This window comes from Motacilla alba, chromosome 11, assembly GCF_015832195.1.
Source record: "Motacilla alba alba isolate MOTALB_02 chromosome 11, Motacilla_alba_V1.0_pri, whole genome shotgun sequence".
In the NCBI taxonomy this organism is placed as follows: domain Eukaryota; kingdom Metazoa; phylum Chordata; class Aves; order Passeriformes; family Motacillidae; genus Motacilla; species Motacilla alba.
This window is the reverse complement of record NC_052026.1, coordinates 13,424,589-13,438,353: the sequence shown is the minus strand read 5'-3', so window position 1 is coordinate 13,438,353 and position 13,765 is coordinate 13,424,589. Positions and strand designations below refer to the sequence as shown.

At 60.5% G+C, this 13,765-nt stretch overlaps 1 protein-coding gene across 14 annotated transcripts; it reads left to right on the top strand.

The window, feature by feature from the left end:
- Positions 1-559: 559 nt before the first annotated feature.
- On the top strand, positions 560-12,309 carry MTSS2 (MTSS I-BAR domain containing 2). 14 transcript variants are annotated; one of them, XM_038147998.1, is made up of 15 exons: positions 564-931; positions 4,568-4,629; positions 4,735-4,808; positions 6,555-6,639; positions 6,945-7,036; positions 7,121-7,195; positions 7,447-7,455; positions 7,898-8,055; positions 8,136-8,243; positions 8,320-8,417; positions 8,923-9,130; positions 9,839-9,916; positions 10,130-10,306; positions 10,401-10,566; positions 11,281-12,307. In XM_038147998.1, exons 1-15 carry the CDS (start codon positions 863-865, stop codon positions 12,051-12,053), a joined length of 2,232 nt encoding a protein of 743 aa, XP_038003926.1. In that variant the 5' UTR covers positions 564-862; the 3' UTR covers positions 12,054-12,307. The 14 variants fall into 14 exon arrangements, with proteins under 14 accessions (XP_038003932.1, XP_038003928.1, XP_038003938.1 ...); XM_038148007.1 differs by having other exon boundaries at positions 566-931; positions 9,004-9,130; positions 11,281-12,306; XM_038147996.1 differs by having other exon boundaries at positions 566-931; positions 8,920-9,130; positions 11,281-12,306.
- Positions 12,310-13,765: the final 1,456 nt, after the last annotated feature.

The window sequence follows — 13,765 nt, the reverse complement described above, 5'->3', positions numbered from 1 at the left end:
TGATAATCGAGTGCACGGACGCATTTCAGAGCTGTCGTGTAACTACTGCAGAGGGACTTCACCCTCCAGCACATCTTGGAGGGTCAGGAAGGCAATGGGGGTCAAACACCCTCTGGGGAGAGGCAAATCCCCCCCCGGTGCCTCCAGAGGTCTGGGAATGCCCCTGTGCATCCCATGGCATCTCCAAGTGCAGTGTCTTCACATACTCACTTGGGCTCTCCTGCTCCTCACCCAGCACCCCAGGATAATCCCTGGGGGTTCCTACGCCGCCACGGGAGCAAACCCCGATGCTGCCTCCAGCAGTGCCACATCTCCAGGCATCCCTCGGGTCTCCCTCCGCTGTAGTCCTGGGGCACGCGGTGTTGCTCCCCGTCCCCCCGCCTCAAGAGCATCCCCGAGAACCACCGGGGCTGCCCCCCCTTCCCGCTCCGTCATCCCTGCGCGTCCTCCGGGTAGCCCGCAGCGGCTCCCGGAGCATCCCTGGAGCTGACCCCGATCGTCCCCCCCGCCGCCCGCAGCCCCCGGCCCCGCGGCGGGCGGCGCATGTGCCGCGCAGCGCCCGCCCCGCCCCGCCCCCGCCACCGCCCCGGGCCGGAGCTCCCCGCGCCCCGCTCCGCGCTCCGCTCCGCGCCGCTGCCAGGGGGCGGCGGGTCCGTGCAGCACCCGCGGAGGGCGAGCGAGCGAGCGAGGGAGGGAGGCAGGGGGGCGATGCCCCGCCCGGCTCCGCCGCCGCTCCGCCGCTGTGCCCCCCCCGCCGCCGCCGCCGCCCGGGCGCCGCCCGCCCCCCGCCGCCGCTGAGCCTGGCCCGCCGCCGCGGCCTCCCCCGGCGGCGCCGCCCGCCCCGGGCTGCCGCAGCGCCGCGATGGAGACGGCGGAGAAGGAGTGCGGAGCCCTTGGCGGCCTCTTCCAAGCCATCATCAACGACATGAAGGTAGGGGATTCCCCCCCCCGCGCCCCGGTTTTGCTGTCGTGACAGCGCTCCCCCCGCACCATCCCCCCATCACCCGGCTTCCCCGGGCAGCCCCCGCGCTGCCCGTCCCGCGGTGGGTACCGAGGCTCTGCTGCCCAGCCGCGAGATGGGGATCGGAACCCCGCGTCGGGTATCGGAGCCCGAACATCAGCCCCACAGCGAGTGTCGGGGTCCCACATCGCCTGTCAGAGCCCGGCACGGGTTCCCAGAGCCCCACATCAGCCCCTTACTGGGCATCGGAGCTCTGTGGTGGGCATCGGAGCCCTGGAGATCGCAGCCCCCCATCATCTCTATATCCAGCATTGGTATTGGAGCTCCATCCTGGGGATTGCAGCCCCACATCATCCCCAGATCCGTCACTGGCTGTCGGAGCCCCGTTCTGGGTGTTGCAGCCCTATATCTGCCCCGTTGTCCTTCACTGGGTATCAGAGCTCCATGTCGGGCATCAAGGTCTCACACTGGGTGTCAGAGCGTGGCACTGGGTGCCAGAGCCCCACATCAACCCCATAATATGCATCGGGGCCCTGCATTGGGCATTGGAGCCCATCCTGGGGATCCTGGCTCCATATCAGCCCTGTATCCATCCCCAGGTGCCTGAGCCCCTTGTCGGGTGACACAGACCAGGCATCTCTGCCCCTCGCCAGGTACCCCTGGCCCCACACCGGGCATTGCCACCCACGTCAGGCATCATGTTGTCCCTGTCCCCCCTGCCCCATGCCCAGCCTGGATTTCTGTCAGACCCAGTGGGGTTGACACCAGTGGAACAAAAAGGTCCCCGAGCTCCTTGATCCCATTTCCTAACCCGGGAAGAGGATATTGCCTCCACCCTCTCTGGGAGCAGGATGGGGCCGTGTTTAAAAAAACCTGATTGTTTGTTTGTTTTAATTTCAAAAAAATAAATTAAAAATGCTAGGGGGCATTTCTGACCAGGGGCTGAGTGGGGAGGAGGGGATCAGCCATGTTTCTTCATCTCGGGGGACCGAAATTCCCACAGCCAGCTCCAGCACTGGGGTTTAGCCCTAGTCATTTTTGGGAGGCAAACGCTCTCTTCCTCCTCCTCCTCCTCCTCCTCCTCTTCCTCTCTTCTTGCTGCAGACCCGTCCAGACAATGCTGTCATTGCCAAAGCAGGGGAGGGGGGATAAAAAAAAAATAAAAGCCTTGCTAGGAAGGAGATTAACCCCTTCAAGGGGCAGTGGTGGCTCTGCAGCCGGACTCTGGCTCAGGGCTGGGAGAAAAGCTCTGGGGAGAAAATCCCAACTCTCCCCAGGACAGAGGGATCCAGGGCTGGTGCAAAACGGGTGCTGGGCTGATCAGCTCCCTCCCCCAAACACCTTCTCCAGGCAGCCTGGCCGAGTCCTACACCCCCAGGGGGGAGGTGGGGGCAGCCCCTGCCTCAGTTTCCCCATTCCCCTGCTGAGGCTTCAGAGGGGATAAGCCAGCCCAGAGCTGTCACCTCCCAGGGACATGCCCAGCACCATCCGGATACGGTTGGACTGGGAACCCCTCACCCGAGGAGACTGGGCTGGAGTCAGTTTCATGCCATTTGAAGGTAGGAAAGATTAAAGAAAAATGATGAAAAAGGAGGAAAACCCCACCACACTACAGCTGGGCCTCAGCCCGTGCCCTGCACAGCCCCGGCTGAGTGCCAGTGCCACCTGAGGGTGTGCTGTCCCCATCTCCCAGCCATGTGGGTGTCCTGGCACGGGCACTGGGGGACGAGTAACTCTTTGCCTGAAGAACTGCTGGCATTGAAGGGTCCTATGGCTGGGACCCCTGTGCTGCTCACAGGGCAAAGGGACCTTATTTTAGTGGTGAATGGCTATTTCAGCACCCCTTAGCCTGTGATGGGGAGAATTTGTTTGCTGGTGACAGTCCCTAAGCTGGCTTCATTCCTGTTGCCTCTGCTCATGTGCTCAGTGTCCCTGAATGACCTTGGCATGTCCTTGTGCCCATTGTCCTCTTCCCTATCCTCCTCATGCCTGGCATCACAGGGTTTTGGGGGCATCACAACCTGCTCCTTTCTACAGGGGAGCCTCACTTGCCCTGCCCAGGGTGGCCAAGGAAGGTGGCCCGAAGCCAGTGGCCCAGCAATGGTGGCCCAGCCCTCTGGCAATGACAGTCCCTGGGCACCCACAGCCAGGGGTTCACTGCCATAAGTGATGTGTGCAGTGGCACCCTCAAACCCTTTCTTCGCTAACTCATGAGGAAATAGAGGCTTTCAGGGTCCCAGAAAATGCTGGGCTGGTCTCATGCCCCCTCAGTGCAAACCTTGTCCCCAAAGCTGCCACCAAGCCATAGTGCCCATGGGGATGTGTGGCAATGTACGTGTCCCAGCCTGGTGGCTGCTCTAGGGGAGTTTACAGATGCCTGTCACTGCCATCGGATGGTGACACCAGGATAGTACCAGGATTTTGTCACTGGGACAACAGGACCAGGATTGACCTTGCTAGGATAGCAGAACCAGCATGGCTTCACCAGGATGATGACACCAGGACTGGCCCTGCTGGAATGGCTTTGCTGGGATAGTAGCACTGGGACCAGCTTCACTGGAACAGCATTGGTATGGCCTTGCCTGGATGGTGGCACCTGGATAGCTTCACTGGAATGATGGCACCAGTACTGGCCATGCAAGGGTGACGCTGGGATGGCCTTGTCAAGACAGCACCAGGATTAATCTCACCAGGACAAAATGGACTGTCCTTGCTGGGATGGTGACACTGCGATAGCCCGGCTGTATGGTGGATCAGGATCAGCCTTGTTGTGATGGCACCGGAGTGGCTTTGCTGGGATGGCGCTGCAGCTGGCATTACTGGGACAGTCCTCATTGGAATGGCACCAGCATGGTCTGCTGGGACTGGCTTCACTGGGACAGCGCTGAGATAGCCTTGTTGAAACAGTGGCACTGGGATGGCCTTGCTGGGATGGTGGCAGCACCACAGCCCTGGGATGGTGGCACTGGGACTGCCCTGGGATGACTCCACTGGAATGGTTGCACCAGGACAGACCTTGGAACAGCCTCGCCACGAGGGCAGTGGGAATGGTCTCGCACAGATGGCCTTGCCAGGATGGCACCAGAGTGGCCTCATTGGCACAGCACTGGGGTGGCCTCCCAAGCACCTGTGCCCTGTCCCTGTCGCCACACAACTGCCCCTTTCAGGGCTTCAGGGACCCCAACCTCCCCTCCTGCCCTGTTGGTCCTTGGGCTCAGGGGAGGTGAGGACTGGGGCTCCCGTCTGTGGGACCGGAGCTCTCCATGATGGTGGGTTTGGCCATCAGTGCTTTGGGGGGAAGCTGCTGCTGGGGGTGCCTCTTCTACTGCTGGCCAGAGTCGTAAAGATTTTTCATTTCATGTCCTCAATGAGGAAGAAATCACTCAAAATCCTGAGGTCTCCATGGTCCATAAGTTTGGGTGGCCAGACTGGAAAGGGAAAAAATCAGGAGGGAAAAGAGTTGTGCTCAGCCTTTATTAGCCATCAGAGAAGCTCTTGAGCTTCCCTGACTCTCTGCACCAGTGAAGGAGGGGACCTACCCGGACTGGGGAAGCAGTGCAGGGGGTGAGGGTCCCTGTCTCTCACCTTCACCCTTCCTCCTTGCAGAGCTCCTACCCCATATGGGAGGATTTCAACTCGAAGGCCACCAAGCTGCACTCCCAGCTCAGGTGAGTGGCCGAAGCGGGGGTGGGACACGCGGGACCCCCCTCCTCACTGGCACATCCCCAGTGTCCCGCATGCACTGAGCTCCCCCCTCGCTCTCTCTGCCTCAGGACCACGGTGCTGGCCGCAGTTGCCTTCCTGGATGCCTTCCAGAAAGTGGCCGACATGGCCACCAACACCCGAGGTAGGGTCCTCTCTCCTAGGGGTGGGCCCAGGCTTGTCTGGGCAGGGGGACAGGTGGTGAGTGTCCCCTGTGGGGTGTCCCCTGCCCACATTTCTGGGGTGGACTTCAAGCAGCAGCTTCACCATCCACAGAGAGATGTCCAGCCTGTTCCCACACCAAGGTGGAGCATTCCCTGGGAAGCAGCGTTGGAAGGATGGAGTAGGGAGTGGGAAGGAGGTGGGCACCCATGTGGGTGCTGCTCCTCACCACCCATGGGTGCTTAGCCACATTTTCTGGTGGGGCTGGGACATTCAGGGTGGCTCAGCCCCACGTCAGGGTCTCCTGCACCCTTCTCTGCCCCCCGGGATGCAGAATCCACCTTCCTTGTCCCTGGCACTCATCTGGGAAGTTTCCAGGGGGTCCCGGCTGCTCCAGGGGTCTCCAGGGAAGGGGAATTAGCTAGAGGGAGATTCAGTGTTTTGGGAACAAACCCTAACTCACCAGGGAGGTGACTGAAGAGCCAAGGCTGCATGTGCTGTCCCCCTTACTGTTGGGGAGCGAGGGGGAAGGATCCCCGGACCCTCTCCGGGTGCCCGCTGGCAACGAGGAGCCACTTCCCACCGCTTGGCTTCTGCCAAGCAGATGGTCCCGGGCTGGTTTGCAGACTGGCGGCATCCAGGCCATCTGGAGCCACGCGAGGAGGAGGAGGAGGAGGAGGTGGAGGCAGCAGCTTGAGCCAGGATCAGCTTTGCCTCCAAACCCACTAGCCCACTGCACCAGGGGGATTAGGGCTCCTCCAGCTCCCTGTCAGCCCGAGCAGTCAAAGCAAGGAGGAGGCACAGGAGCGATGCTGGGGACAGCTGGGACCAGCACCACAAGACTCAGTGTCACCCTGTAGTGCTGCTATGCCTGCAGGGCTTTTTGGGAGGGTGGGCAGCAGAGCAGCAGCATGGGGAAACTGAGGCACTGGGTGGGGGCTGGCTGCTGGCCTTGCACACAGTGCATGAGAATCGGATTAGAAGCAGCAGGAGCTGGGATAAGAGCATTAGGAGCTGCATTAGGAGACTGCCCCAGTGTAGGAGAAGGCCGTGGCCCATGGGTCCCCCTATTTCCATAGCACTGGGGGCCTGAGGGACATCCAAAACTCCTGTAAAGGGGTTGGAGGTTTTTTTGGAGGCTTTTTTAGGGGAGAGAAAGGCTGAATGTCACTCCTTAATTTGCACCCGAGGATTTTTGATGCCGTTTTTTGTGGGAATTGCCAGCAGCACTGCCACCATGTGGCCATCCTTAGGCTTCAGCGGTTTCACCTAAAAAGGATGCTCCTGCTATCTCCTGCTGGCAAATATCCCCCCCCTGGGGAGTTTGGGCTCCCTTTTTATCCGTTCGGGATTGTGCCTGGAGGTGTGGGACAGAGCTGACTGCTCGGAACTAAGCCTGGGTACCTCAACGCCTCCCTTCCCTGCCCCCCCCAGCGCCACATTTGAGACAAACCAGGAAAAAATGGGAACAGGTTCTAATTTCAAAGCCTCCAGAAGAGATATTTAGTGCTTCATGTATTAGTTAGTGGATGATGATTTATTTATTTATTTTGCGGATTTATTGTGGGAAAAAACAGGCCACCCCCTGCCTAAAGTGTCCCCAGTGCCCAGTGCATCCCAGCACTGATCGTCCCTGTCACGAGCCACCCTGCTCCCACTGTACAAACTGGGCTGGGACTGGTGTGGGGGTGTCCCTGCCCCTTGTCAGCAGCCCTTTGCTCCCCACCAGGTGCCACGCGGGACATTGGCTCGGCGCTGACCCGGATGTGCATGCGGCACCGCAGCATCGAGGCCAAGCTCCGGCAGTTCACCAAGTAAGCGGGACCAGGATCAGCTTTGCCTCCGAACCCACGGCCCTCGGTGACACGGCCTGGCCAGGCTCATTCCCTCGGTGACACGGCCTGGCCAGGCTCATTCCCTCGGTGACACGGCCTGGCCAGGCTCGTTCCCTCGGTGACACGGCCTGGCCAGGCTCATTCCCTCGGTGACACGGCCTGGCCAGGCTCGTTCCCTCGCTGAAGAAGGGGATGCTGGGTGCTGGCTGGGCATGGGATGGGGGAATGGCTCCCCCCTGGCTCCGGCACTGTCCCACACTCTCTGCTTCTCTCTCCCTCTCCAGTGCCCTCATGGAGAGCCTGATAAACCCTTTGCAGGACAGGATTGAGGACTGGAAGAAAACTGCCAATCAGCTGGACAAGGACCATGCGAAAGGTACGAGGGGGACAGGATGGATCCGTGCAGGGTGGCTGCGCTGCTGGGCAGGGGTCCCCTCTGACAGCACTTCTGCATCCCCAGAGTACAAGCGAGCACGCCATGAGATCAAGAAAAAGTCCTCTGACACCCTCAAGCTCCAGAAAAAGGCTCGCAAAGGTGAGAGGGGGTTTCCTGGGGGGTGCCCCCACCAGCCCCTCCGCAGCACCCCCAGCCAGGGCCGGTATCCCGGCACTGCCAACTGGGGGGTGGGCACTAGGGGGGTCCTGCTGCCCCCCTGTAGAAAGGGAGGTGCCAGCACGGCCCCGGGGGTGGCGGGGAGGCGGGGCATGCGCCCCAGCCTTCGGCCTCTTTTCACACGTTTTCTCTGTCTCCTTCTCTCTTCCCTCCCCTCCACATCCTTCCTGTAGAGCTACTTGGTAAGTGAACCGATGCCCCCCACCACCGGCCCCCTCTCTGCTTCCTCATCTACTCCCCCCAGTCTCCCCAGCCTCTGTCTGTCTGTCCGTCCGTCCATCCGCTCCCTGTTCCCAGCCTCACCCTGCTTTTAGCTTAGCTTAGCCTGCACCCCATATCCTGAGGTGATGCCAGACTCACTGTGGGGCAGCCCAAGGGGTCCTCTGGTCCCAAGTGCCAGGGATGGGGATGGGGTGGAAGAGAAGCCCCCTGCCCGGGGCTGCTGTGGAGTGAGGGTGCTCCTGGACCTTCCAGGGCAGAGTGGGAGACCTGTGGTATGTGCTGGAATGTGAGGATGGGGTGATGTCCCCAAGCTGGGGAATGGCCTCGGCTTGGCAGTGGCACCGCCAGCAGACTGGGGAGGGTGTCAGGGGAGCCCAGTGCTGACAGTGCCCCATCTCTCAGGGAAGGGGGACCTGCAGCCCCAGCTGGACAACGCGCTGCAGGACGTCAATGACATGTACCTGCTGCTGGAGGAGACGGAGAAGCAGGCGGTCCGCAAAGCCCTCATCGAGGAGCGGGGCCGCTTCTGCACCTTCATCACCTTCCTGCAGCCCGTGGTGGTGAGTGGTGGGGGCTGGGAGGGTCAAGGGTTGTTCCTTCTGCCCAATGGATGCTGATGCTCTCTCTTGTCTGTCCTCAGAACGGGGAGCTCACCATGCTGGGAGAGATCACCCACCTGCAGGGCATCATCGAGGACCTGGTGGTGCTCACCGCTGAGCCCCACAAGTTGCCCCCCGCCAGTGAGCAGGTCGGTAGGGGCGAGCCAGGGGTCAGGGGAGCAGGGGAGCATCTTTGGGGGGACTTAGACCCCATCTTTCCTGCAGGTGATCAAGGACCTGAAGGGCTCTGACTACAGCTGGTCCTACCAGACGCCTCCATCCTCGCCCAGCAGCTCTAGCTCCCGCAAGTCCAGCATGTGCAGGTATGGTGAGGTGGGCTCCACACCCAACCACAGCCAGGAAATCCAGCCCTCTTCGTTAACCTCAGTGGGTCAATGATGCTTATGGCCTTTGGGGATGCTCACAAGGTGCATGCCCACCTTCTCGTGTCCATATAGGCAGGTGGCTCCCATTAATATGGAGGAACTGGTTTTGGTGCACTGGGCAGGGCTGGTGGACCTATGGAACAGGATGGGGGCCCGACACATGCCCTTTATTCCAGGGTCTGGGGATGATGTGTGCCGTGTACGGGTGTCTGGGGGCAAGCATACCCCCTCTGTCATGTTCCCCAGCCTGTTCCCTGCCACAGGGCCACCCCAGGGAGCAAAGGGACACCCCCAGGAGGATTCCATGCCTCAGTTTCCCCAGGTTGGGATGTGTGGCAGGGCGCTGGCCATCCTGCCACCTCCAAACCTGTCTTAAATTCTCTTTTCCTTCCTTTGTCCTCCCCACCGGCGTGTCCCTGTCCCGCCGGCGCCCCCCCAGCAGCGTTAGCAGTGCCAAGGGTGGCATGGCGTGGCCCGGCGGGGCTCAGACCTGCTCACCCAGTTCCACCTATCGCTACCGCAGCCTGGCGCAGCCCCCCGCCGCCACCACCCGCCTCTCCAGCGTCTCCTCCCACGACTCCGGCTTCATCTCCCAGGACGCCGCTTATTCCAAACCACCTTCCCCCATGCCCTCGGACATCACCAGCCAGGTACAGGGAGGGTGCTCCGTGCTGCCAACCTCCATGCCTCAGTTTCCTCTTCCATAGAATGGGTGGGTGGTGCTGGGTGCAACACGAGGGTCCAGAGGTGATGAGACCCACCCTCAGAACTATTTCCATCTGTGTTGGCATCCTGGGAAATAAATATTGGGAATATTGAGTGTGCCTGCCATAGATGTGGGCATCCTGGGCCACATGGCAGAGAAACCCTAGGGATGGAGCCCAGATATCCCTCTCCCTGTGCCAGGACAACAGGGTGTTTCCCAATCACCACAGCCCCGTAACACCCATTTTGTGCCACCCACCAGGCAGCATGGAGCAAAGCTTCCCCTTCATGCTGCACCATCCCCAGTGCCAAGGATGCTTCAGGATCCCCAGGGAGTTGCCATTCCCACTTGTCCATGCTAACCTGACCTCACCAACCCAGCGAGGTCCCTACTCCCAAAATACCTCTTGGCTCTGCATGGCTTGGGGTGAGAAGGGGGAAGGGTTGGAGCAGTGCATCATCCCAGTTCTTGACCCCGCTGCCAAGGTCGCATCCTGCTCACCATCCTGCAGCCACCGCCAGAGGGGAGTAGTGCTGGGGGCCTCGCTCAGCCAGGGAGCTGTGGGTGCTGCTCTAACCAGGGTCATGGCTCTGGCTTTGCTTGCTAACTGCCTCTTCTCTCACCTTCCGGCTCTCGGCTCGTCACGGCACAGCAGAAGTCCTCCAGCTCGGCGTCCTCAGAGGCATCCGAAACCTGCCAGTCAGTTAGCGAGTGCAGCTCCCCCACCTCGGTTAGTCCTTGCCATCCCACCAGGGTTGCATTTCACACGTGGTTCCCCCTTCACTTCATGGGGTTCAGCCCCCGGACCCTCCCCTCCCTTCCTGCATGGGGCAGAGCATCCTGAGCAGCACCCGTGGCTTGACACGGGGGACATCAGCTTGAGACCTCTCCTGCCACTGGTCCCAGTGTCACCAGCATGAACCGCATGCCTTGCCCGTTGCAGGACTGGTCCAAGGCCAGCCCCTATGACCAGCCGGTGGTCCCTACCCTGCAGCGGCGCAAGGACCGCGTGGAGCACCTGCGGGAAGCCGAGATGGGCTCTCCTGCGGGTGGGTACCCGGGCAGCGGTGGCGAGGATGCTCCCAGGCCCCGGATGTCGCCGGCTACAATTGCCGCCAAGGTACCCGCTGCGGCAGGGAGGGTACAGAGGTGGGGGCTCCTGGGGACTCCCAGAGGAGGAACCAGGGTGCTGACAGTGCCCTTTGCCCCAGCAGCATGGGGAGGAGGTGTCCCCTGCCGCCAGCGACCTGGCCATGGTCTTGACCCGTGGGCTGAGCTTGGAGCACCAGAAGAGCAGCCGGGACTCGCTGCAGTACTCCAGCGGCTACAGCACGCAGACCACCACCCCCTCCTGCTCTGAGGACACCATCCCTTCCCAAGGTACTGGCACCGCGGGTGCCTGGGACCGCCTGAAATGGCACTTGGAGTAGGGAAGGGCGCAACAGAGGTTTTGGTGATCCTGGGGCACAGCTGTGTGCTCTGGGTGTCATAGCATCGGGCTATGGTCATACTGTGTAGGGACTGGTGCCACAAATAACCACAGCTTTTCCTGGTTATTTGGGTGTTAGCTGGGGCTCAGTGGGTGCAGTTGTGCCAGGAAGTGCTGTAACAGGCGACGTGGTACCGTGTCTGTGCACAGAGGTTGAGTACAGGTGGAGATGGTGGCAGATGGTAGATGATGGCAACAGAGTTGGTAGTTGGAGATCAAATAACCACATCTGTCGTGATGTTGGCATGATGATGGCTGAGCCAGTTATGAGCATGTGGTGGTGACAGTGGAGATTGTCCATGATCGTGCGGTGATGGCTGCGATTGGGGTGGTTGTGATGGTGACAGCTGGGTTTGGTTGTGATTTCAGTGTGATGGCTGGGGTGACTGTGCTTTCCCTCCAGTGGTGATGTTTGTGTTTGATGGTGAGCACGTTGTGCCAGAAAAGATTGGGACGGTAGTGGTTGTGTCACGATCATGGTAGTTGAATTTGGTTGTTGTTGTGCTGTGATGGAGAAGGCTGGGGCTGGCTTTAATGACTTGGCTGAGCTTGGCCGGCCACCCACTGCTCCCCCGGCCACACTGACGGTGCTGCTCCCTCCCCAGGCTCCGACTACGACTGCTACTCGGTGAACGGTGACGTGGAGTGTGACCCCCAGAGTGATTTCGACAAGTCCTCCACCATCCCACGCAACAGCAACATCGCCCAGAACTACCGGCGGATGATCCAGACCAAGCGTCCCGCCTCCACCGCCGGGCTGCCCAGCGGCACCAACCTGCCGGCCGGCACCACCCCGGGGGTGGCCACCATCCGCCGCACGCCCTCCACCAAGCCCTCGGTCCGCCGCACGCTCTCCAACGCCGGCCCCATCCCCATCCGACCCCCCATCGTCCCCGTGAAGACCCCCACGGTGCCCGACTCCCCTGGCTATGCCGGCCCTACGCGGGTGGGCAGTGAAGAGTGCGTCTTCTATGCCGATGACGCCTCTGCGAACCCGCTGGATTTTGCCAAAGCTTCGCCCAAGCGGCTGAGCCTTCCCAACACCGCCTGGGGTGGCGGTGCCATGGAGATCTCTGTCTACCCCGGGGCCGGCCAGCACCTCTCCGCTGAGGAAGAGGAGGACCAACAGCTGGCTGCCAACCGGCACAGTTTGGTGGAGAAGATTGGGGAGCTGGTGGCCGGCGCCCACGCCCTTGGGGAAGGCCAGTTCCCCTTCCCCACCGCCCTCGTGGGGTCCGGCCCCGGCGAGGAGACCCCCGCGCCGCCCCCCGCGGCCTCCATGGACCCCCCGGCCGAAGACATGCTGGTGGCCATCCGGCGCGGGGTGCGCCTGCGCAGGACCGTCACCAATGACAGGTCGGCCCCGCGGATATCGTGATGATGCCCCGGCCAGCGGGGACGAGCCCGCCGCAGCCCATGGACCCCCGGGGGCAACCGCTGCGCCTCCCCAGGAGCCCCCACCCGCCGGCACCCGCTGCCCTGTCCTTCTCTGGTGCCCCCTGCTTCCTGCCCCTCTGTCTCCTCCTGCCCTGCCCTCTCCTTACAACCCTCCTTCACTTGCTCTCTCTTTGGTCCTCTTTCTCCTCCTTTTCTCCTCTTCCTATTTTTTCTGCTTTTTTTCTTTTGGCTTTTTTCCTTTGATCTTCTATGTCACTTTTCCTTCTCTTTTCTTATTTTCTTCATTTCCCATTTTTCTCCTTTTCCTCTTCTTGTCCTCTTTTCTTTTTAACTCTTTTTTTTCTTTCTTTTTAACTCTTCTTCTTTTCATTTTTTAACTCTTTTTCTCTTCCCTTCTATTTTCCTCTAGTTTTTTTTCCTTTCTTTTTTTTCACCTCTTTCCCTTTGTTTCTCTTTTCCTGTTCCCCTCTGGCTCTCCCTCTGCTCTCTGTTTTCTTTCCCTCGGGCGCAGGCGGGTGGCCCCAGCCGCAGCAGGAGAGGATGGTGCCAACAGGGCCGTGGCAGCTGTGGAGCCCCAGGAGCGCCGGGAGTGGGGGGCCCTGGCCCCATCCCCCCCAGCTGCCTGCTTGGGGCCAGCACAGCTCAGCCTCATTCCAGGGGGCAGAAGCAACGGGCTGGGGGTGCAGGGGGGGACGAAGGAGCGGTGGACATGTGAGAGGGTGGGGGGGCTGGGGGGTAGAGACACTGCAATCCTCTCTGTCTTGGGGGAACACCAGGGGGCTGGGACTGAGGATGCTGAACCTCCACTTTGCGCCCCCTCACGAGGATCACTTGGGTCCCCCCGCAATCCCCCTCACCCTCGCTCAGCACCCACAGACCCTGTGCAGGGCCTGCTCTGAGGGGGGTCCAGGCACAGGAGGTTTGACTCAGCCCCCCCAAGCAAAGCAGCTTTCTGCCGGGGCTGGAGGAAAGCACAACCCCCCGGCCCCGCTGTACATAGCCCCCGCCGCCCCGCTGTCTGTCGCATCGCAGCCCCTCTGCCCTCCCCCTTAGGAATAACAATTTAGTTCTCCCCCTTTCCTCTTCTCCTGCCCACAACCGCTGAGGCCAAGTGACAAATGTTTGGGTTTGAGGGAGGGGGGGTTCCTCTTATTTTGTACAGAAAACAAAAACTCTTTGGAAAAGAAAAAAAACTGACCTGTCTTTCGACTGAAGTAACTTTTCTGGTGCTGTTGTTAACTTGGTCCTTATTCTTTTCTTTTTTTTTAATTTATTTTTCCCCCTCGTGTTCCCGCCTCTGCCGCCGCTTCCCCTCTCCCTGTCCCTCTGCCCTGTTTCTTTCTCTTCCTTTCATTCCGTCTTTTCTTTTAATTTTTTTTTTCCTGGTGGTAATTCCCCTCTTTCCCCCCTCCCCCGTTTTCCATAGTCACTGCTACAAGTAACGAATGCACTGTGAAGATTCCAGTATTAATAAAGGTTGTACTGTAATTAATAGCCTTGCCTGTGCTCCTATGGATTTTCTGGTTCTCTGGGGTCACCCCCGTAATGGGGAACAGGTGAGAAGGTACCAGCACCCCTTTGGGGTTCCCATGCCTTGAGGGGGGTGGGTGTTAATAATGGAGAACAGGTGAGAAGGTACCAGCACCCCTTTGGGGTTCCCATGCCTTGACGGGGGTGTTTTGGGGTACAGAG

What these genes read in the sequence shown, in the direction of transcription:
- MTSS2 (XM_038147996.1), top strand. Translation starts at nt 863, where the DNA reads ATGGAGACGGCGGAGAAGGAGTGCGGAGCCCTTGGCGGCCTCTTCCAA. An exon ending in CCTCGGACATCACCAGCCAG is followed by an intron (nt 9,131 to 9,838) that starts GTACAGGGAGGG and finishes GTCACGGCACAG; the next exon opens with CAGAAGTCCTCCAGCTCGGC. An exon ending in GGACACCATCCCTTCCCAAG is followed by an intron (nt 10,567 to 11,280) that starts GTACTGGCACCG and finishes CTCCCTCCCCAG; the next exon opens with GCTCCGACTACGACTGCTAC.